The sequence below is a fragment of the Penaeus vannamei genome, chromosome 29 (assembly GCF_042767895.1).
Source record: "Penaeus vannamei isolate JL-2024 chromosome 29, ASM4276789v1, whole genome shotgun sequence".
NCBI lineage: Eukaryota > Metazoa > Arthropoda > Malacostraca > Decapoda > Penaeidae > Penaeus > Penaeus vannamei.
Window position 1 is genome coordinate 283,268 of NC_091577.1, and position 7,586 is coordinate 290,853.

Here is a 7,586-nt window from a genome sequence, read left to right on the forward strand (position 1 = left end):
CTATGTATCTGTCCATCTGACTCTATGTATCTCTGTCTATCTGGATGTCTGACTATATGTATCTCTGTCTATCTGTCTGCCTGTCTCTCTCGCTTTTTCTAATTGTATTTTTGTCTGTTGTCTGTCTGTATGTCTAGCTTTCCCTTTCTACCAGTCTCTATCCAATTATCTTTCTCTCTAGCTTTTTCTAATTGTATCTTAGTCTGTCTGCTGCCTGTCTGCCTGCCACTATATCTCAGTCTATTCTGCTTTCACTCTCTCTCTCTCTCTCTCCGTCTCTCAGCCTGTCTTTACCTCTCCCCTTCTCTTCTCGTCTCTCTCTCTCTCTCCTACTGAGACCCACTCTTTCATTATTTTGTCTCACACTTTATTTTTGATAAATAAGTGATTAGTTGTCTTGGGGAATATAGGTTCATTATTAGATGTTTAGCGTTGGGGATCTCTTTTTCACTGTATTGTCACTGGATACCGTATCAATTGGTCTCAGAACCGCTGTAGTGATATTTGTTAGTTACTAGATCTTCGTTTTAAGTCTGTTACGGTGAAAATCTTTCTAGAATTGGTGAAAGTGTACCTAGAATCAGTTAAAATGCATCTAGAATTAATAAACAAAATTGCAGAAATAGTAAAAATGTGTTTGGAATCAATGAAAATGTATCTATGAAACTTGAAACTTTATGGCCTGTAACTCTTAAAAAAACCTAATAGCTCTATGGCCTGTCTCTTGAAAAACTTAAACCTGTTATACTTCGAAAAAAATTATGGCCTGTAACATTTCCAATACTTTAGGAGCTGTAATAAAAAATACAACTCAATGACACGTAACGCTTCAAAATATCTTACCTGTAACACCACACTTTAAGACCTTTAACAATGCAAAAGCTCTATAGCGTTTTTTATAGTGTTTATAGTTTATTTATATATTTTTATAGTTATTTATAGTGTGCAAAACGTCACAAATTCTGCGTATCACTAAAGAAATAACAACCTGCAAAACTCCAAAATCCGAATAAGCTGCAAATCTCCCAAGACCTCCTGACCCCCCCCCTCCCCCCTCCTGACCCCCCAGGCGAGACCGGCGGCCCCAACGACTTGGTGACGGCCGCGATCCCAGTGGAGGACGAGGCCGACCTGTACGTGGCCGTGACGGGGAGGGACCTGTCGTTCCTGCGCTGGACGGCCCGGGACCCCGACGACCACAGCACGACCGCGAAGTCCGTCCACACGACCAGCGACTTCGGCTTCAACGATGCCAAGTGTGACCCTCGAGGACGACTCTGGGCTGGTGAGTGTGGCCTTGGCTCGACGGAGAGAGGGGCCGCGGGTGGCACTGTGGCACTGGCTTGGCATGTGCTTTATTGTTCCATCGTCACCATTGCCATATTGGGCATCATCACCAGCATGATATTCGTCTTTATTATCATGATCATATTCATCATCACCACCATCATGATCATCATCATCATCATCATAATCATTTTGCGCCCCCCCCCCCAAAAAAAAAATAATAATTAGGCCACGGTATTTACACAATTACTTTTATCCAAGTAGATCTCACCTTAAATGCTGAAAAGTAGGAAATCTCAGTGTATAATCTTATTCTCCTACGGTTGAGAAATTATATAAAAAATAAACATTTCTTACACTATAAATTCGCGTTCAAGTTTTTACTTACGGATAACCAATCCTATTTTAACCTCTCACATTCTATCTCTTTGAAAACACGGCGATTATGCACACGACGTTCATAAAGTAAATCCTCTTTTAACAAGAGGTTTTATCTTAATCCCGCACTCTCTATCTTCTTAACAGACACGACAATTATAAATCAAATCCTCTTTAACAAGAGGTTTTATCTTAATCCCGCACTCTCTATCTTCTCAACAGACACGACAATTGAAAATCAAATCCTCTTTACCAAGAGGTTTTATCTTAATCCCGCACTCTCTATCTTCTTAAAAGACACGACAATTATAAATCAAATCCTCTTTAACAAGAGGTTTTATCTTAATCCCGCACTCTCTATCTTCTTAACAGACACGGCAATTGTAAATCAAATCCTCTTTAACAAGAGGTTTTATCTTAATCCCGCACTCTCTATCTTCTTAACAGACACGACAATTGTAAATCAAATCCTCTTTAACAAGAGGTTTTATCTTAATCCCGCACTCCCTATCTTCTTAATAGACACGACAATTATAGATTAAATCCTCTTTAACAAGAGGTTTTATCTTAATCCCGCACTCTCTATCTTCTTAACAGACACGACAATTGTAAATCAAATCCTCTTTAACAAGAGGTTTTATCTTAATCCCGCACTCTCTATCTTCTTAACAGACACGACAATTATTAAAATACTCTTTAACCCCGCGCCCTCTAACCCCTTGGCAGGCACGGTCTCCTTGTTGGACGAAGGCAAAGAGGCGACGGAGGCCAACGCTTCGGCGCTTTACAGGATGGACAGCAATCTCGTGGTCACCAAATGGGCTCCGGTGAGGCACGCCCGTTGCTATCAATTATTAGGGAGGGAGGGAGAGAGGGAGGGAAGGAGAGAGGGAGGGAAGGAGAGAGGGAGGGAGGGAGAGATCGAGGGAGGCAGGGAGGGAGAGACGGTAGGAGGGAGGGAGGGAGAGACGGTAGGAGAGAGGGAGGGAAGGAGAGAGGGAGGGAAGGAGAGACGGTAGGAGGGAGGGAGGGAGAGATCGAGGGAGGCAGGGAGGGAGAGACGGAGGGAGGGAGAGAAATAGAGAGACAGATAGACAGATATATATATATATATATATATATATATATATATATATATATATATATATATATATATATATATATAGAGAGAGAGAGAGACAGAGAGAGAGAGAGAGAGAGAGAGAGAGAGAGAGAGAGAGACAGAGACAGAGATAAAAGAGAGAAAGCGAAATAGAGAAGTGGGACGAGAGACGAGAGAAGGCGAAGAAAACGAAGCGACAAAATACGAAGAAACAAAGACAAAGAAAATAATAAATAGATTCGGGAAATAACCCCAAGAACAGCTGCTCACCTCCTCCCTCCTTCCCCCAGGTGTTCCTCTCGAACGGCCTGGCCTGGAGTCTGGACCGGAAGAGCTTCTACTTCGTGGACACTCACACTCGCACCATCGACGCCTTCGACTACGACGACGAGTCCGGAGCCATCAGTGAGTAGGAGAGGAGAGAAGGAACGAAATGAAACCGAGTAGTTTGCGTTCGAAAGAAATAGTCCCTCTCCTCCTTCCTTCACATTTCCTTTCTTCCTTCTTCCTTCACATTCTCTCTCCTCCTTCTTCCTTCACATTCTCCTCCTTCTTCCTTTACATTTCCTCTCCCCCTTCTTACTTCGTATTCTCTCTCATCCATGGGGAATACACCCACACGCCGATTCATATGCTCGCAAAGACACCTATTCACTCGCTTACTCGCTCTCTCTCTCTCTCTCTCTCTCTCTCTCTCTCTCTCTCTCTCTCTCTCTCTCTCTCTCTCTCTCTCTCTCTCTCTCTCTCTCTCTCTCTCTCTCTCTCTCTCTCTCTCTCTCTCTCTCTCAAAACCACTTCACCTTCTCCCCAGGTAACCGGCGCCTGCTTCTCGACTACGCCAAGGCCGACCTGAGGGACCAAGTCCCGGATGGAATGGCGATCGACGTCGACGGGAACCTGTGGGTGGCGTCCTTCGGCTCTCATCAGGTAGGTAACTGTTGCCCTGTTGTGTCGACTTCTTGATTTGTTCAGAAGATAAGTTAGGATAAGTTCTTAGGATAAGATAAGTTCTTCTTGATTTGTTCAGATGTTACGGGGTGTGTTTGCTTGTGTTGTGCTTCGAAAACAGGTTGGCATAGGACGGGTTGTTCCGCTGTTCAGTCACGGTAAAGAATCTTGTCGAACTCGTTTCGAATTTCGTTTCGAACATCCGTTTATGCCAGACTTTTTGTATGGGATGAGACAGATTCGAAGCTTCGATTCATTCAAAGACTTTTATTCGCCATTGTGCATAGTTTGGCGGCTATGGCTGATTGAGAAAAAATAAAAACGTTTCAGAAGTGTAATATCTAAACGTTACGTAAGTAATGTGAAAGTATTCTTAATCATTCATAGTTTGATCGCTTATTATTTGAATAAAAAATCGGTCCTGGTAATCTGTTTCAGTCTGCACTTTCATACACGCGCTTTTCAGAGTCTAGACCTTAGGTTTTATGTCCGATTTATAAACAGAAAACAATATATATTGTAGACGATGTTTTTTGACATGACATAGATCCCAATTATTTTTCCTTTTCCATTTTCTTATCGTTGTGTGATCAATCCATGTCACCAAACAACCTATTTCACAGCATATTTCACCCCATTCTGTCACTCGCAGAAGAGGAATGAATGAGAACGAATGCTTGCGTCAAGTAGTGTATTCCCCGCAATCCTCGCCCTTCCCTCGCCCTCAGGTCCTCTGCGTGAACCCCCGCACCGGCAGGATCCTCCGCCGCGTCGCCGTCCCCGCCAAGAACCCGACTTCGGTGTGCTGGGGAGGACCCGACTACTCCACCCTCTTCGTGACCTCGGGGACCCTCTTCATGACCCCGGAGGAGGTCGCGGCCAACCCCTCTTCGGGGAGGACCTTCGCCGTGACGGGTCTTGGCACCAAGGGCCTCCCCGCTGCCCGCTTCAGGCTCAATTCCGAGCAGCTCCGGGCACGACGCGTGGGTGTGTGACGGGCTGTCGGGGTGGGCGCTGCCAGGGCATGGCGGAAAGGCGCTTCGCCAAGATCACGATACGATGAGAAATAGGAAATGGCGTCGAATGCTGTTTAAAAGCCCTGTCACACCAACACTTTTCCCCCGTAATTTTTCGCGTTTCCGAATGAACTTTCCGTATGAAAATCAACCAAGACAAAGACAAAGATAAGGACAAGGTAAAGATAAAGATAGAAATAGAGGCAGAGAGAGATACAGCCAAAGCTATAGACAAAGACAAAGATAAAGATAAAGACAAAGATAAATATATAGATAGAAATAGAGATAGAGACAAAATACCGACCCTTCCCCACCGCCAAGGCAGAAAGCATTGCCCTTCTAAACAAACATGGCGCTGTTGGAGGGAGGTCCCGGGAATCACACGAACAGTCTCATACATATTACAGTATTTTAAAGAAATATGATGGTGTATATACGAATGTTCTAAAATAACTTCTGTCTACATTGACTCATTCTATCTAATTTATCAATAAAAAAAACATTCTAGCTGCATAGATCCTTCGTAGCACAAGATGAAGATGGACATAAGACGGAAGCGGTCGTTCCCGTCTTCGTGTGGGAGGCCTTCCGTTCGCAAACGATACTAGCGGAGAGCCTGAATTCCGTCTGAATTGGTGTAAGAATCATGTTATTCCCGGGACCTCACTCCGACAGCGCCATGTCTGCTTGTATGGGCAATGTTTACTACTTTGGTAACGTGAAAAGGTCAGTCATTTTTCATATAGAAAGTTCACTCGGAAACGCAAAAATTGACGGAAAAAGTGTTAGTGTGACAGGGCCTTAAGACAATGTCACAAACGTATCTTTACAAGGATTCACTATCTACTTGCAGAAAATGGATTTCTTGTCTTTTATATCCCGTTTCAGTCTGGCATTTGTTTAATATAAATATAATTCAGGTTTGGAGAAGAGCTGTAGAATATACAAGAATGTAGCGGACAAGAGTAAGGAGCAACAGTGAGAATAACATTAAGCAAAAAATTACCTCTCCAAGTAATCTCAAAAAGCGAGAGCCAAGTCTACCGAACCGGTGGTCCTGTTGGCGATGCTCACCAGTTCCCAGTAGAATGGAGGTGGTCTGATGACGGGATTTAAAGGACGAAACGTCAGCATGCTGTTCGCTTTATTCTGTGTTCGATACACATGATTCGTATTACTTGTGTTTAACGCAAACAAATGAAATAAACGTTTGTTTGTTCGCGCACAAGACTGGGAAAATGGTTTCTCAATAATAAACAATTTTTCTACTTAATTTATTGTCTGCTTTCAAGTGTAACTATATTTTTCCTACACTTAGAATAAACATCTATCCTTTTAATTGAGCAAGATATATTATTTTTTCACCTGCATTTAGTTCAATGGGTACGTACATACACCTAGGTGTATGTGTGCTTGCGTGTGTATATATAGGTATTTGTACATCTATGAACACACATACACATATATATGATAGCATCTATGTATGTGTTTAGATAAAAAAGAGAGAATGGCCGTAGTCATTTATATACAGACGTTTATTGATGTCATTTTGGCTTTCTGATACTAAATATGGTATTATTGTGTTATGTTGCTAGGTCTATAATAGCTACATACCTATATATCATTGTATTTCAATATTTTTGTTACTGAAGACATGAATATAATATGTTTTTCTTATTAACCTGTGTACGTAATTACTTGCAAAACACAAAGGTGTCGACATGACATGCATGCAACTTTTTTTTTATGAAAAAAGCTACATTACTTGCAACTCTCAGTGGCATTACATTTTATCAAATATGTGTCTTACTTTATAAATCATTTGTAGCATATGGTTTTGAATAGCATTAGCATTGTCATTTTGTATCTTTATTTAGAAACTATACAACAAACACGTTAGCAATACACTAATTGTGGAGACTGTGGGGCCTCTCTCTTCAGGACCTTCACGCCGTGGCCGCAGGAGGCGCTCCGACGACCGTGCCCGGGAGTCCGCCGCCCACCTGGATAGACCCACCTGTCCCGTAAGGCAGAATGATGGCGTTGCCCACACTCACCACCTGGACGGAGGGGATGATGGTATAGATGAAGGTCGTCGCCTCGGGCTGCGGCCGAGGGGGCGGCTCCCGCAGGACGAGCGGTGGCCGCTCCCCGGCCTCCGTCGCAGGTCCGCATTCTCGGCGAATGTGGCTGTTGCACTGGACGCGCTTGCGGAAGCCCTTTCCGCAGCGCGAGCAGGAGTACGGCTTCTCGCCCGTGTGGGTGGTCATGTGGACGCCGAGGTCGTGCTTGAAGAGGTAGCCCTTCCCGCACACATGGCACACGTGGGTCCTCTCCCCCGTGTGCTTCTGCTCGTGGCGCTTCCACGCGGCTTCAAGCCAGAAGGCGGCGTCGGAGAAGGAGCACTTGTAGGGCAGGTCGCCGTGGCAGCGAGCGTGCGTATCCCGAATCCACTTCATCGCAAACACCTTGTCACAGACATCACACATGTAGGAAGCTCTGGGCCCGTGCTTGGCCATGTGGATCTTCAGGCGCTTCTGGTTGAGGTAGTAATTGCCGCACTCCAGACACTGGACGTTGGTTTCCTCCGGAGGAGCCGGAGCGTGCTTCCGCAAGTGCAGGTTGAGGCTCTTCTCCTCCAGAAAGGGCTTCCCGCACTGGAGGCACGTGAACGGCGCGTTGCCGTGGGACAGCATGTGCTTGTTCCGAGACGATTTCGACATGAACGTCTTCTCACAGAAGTCACATTTATGGTAAACTCTGGCCATGTGCGCCTTGAGGTTCTTCTGCTTGGGGAAGCCCTTGCCGCACTCCGGGCACTGCACGCCGGCCGCTTTCCCCGAAGCCAGTTCCAT

At 44.8% G+C, this 7,586-nt stretch overlaps 2 protein-coding genes across 2 annotated transcripts in view; one reads left to right on the top strand and one right to left on the bottom strand.

Moving 5' to 3' along the window:
* Positions 1-5,120, top strand: part of LOC113816050 (uncharacterized) — a 21,863-nt gene extending 16,743 nt beyond the window's left edge. Inside the window, exons 15-19 of the mRNA XM_070142117.1 lie at positions 1,070-1,285; positions 2,392-2,492; positions 3,058-3,172; positions 3,579-3,694; positions 4,444-5,120. Of these exons, the coding sequence (XP_069998218.1) occupies positions 1,070-1,285; positions 2,392-2,492; positions 3,058-3,172; positions 3,579-3,694; positions 4,444-4,710 (815 nt within the window). The 3' untranslated portion in view covers positions 4,711-5,120. The remainder of the gene's footprint in view (positions 1-1,069; positions 1,286-2,391; positions 2,493-3,057; positions 3,173-3,578; positions 3,695-4,443) is intronic.
* Positions 5,121-6,677: 1,557 nt separating this feature from the next.
* LOC113816051 (zinc finger protein 782-like) lies at positions 6,678-7,586 on the bottom strand. Its single transcript, XM_070142118.1, has one exon. It carries the CDS (start codon positions 7,584-7,586, stop codon positions 6,678-6,680), a length of 909 nt encoding a protein of 302 aa, XP_069998219.1.

Excerpts from the sequence above, each read along its gene's own strand:
- LOC113816051 (XM_070142118.1), bottom strand. The coding sequence starts at position 7,586 with ATGGAACTGGCTTCGGGGAAAGCGGCCGGCGTGCAGTGCCCGGAGTGC.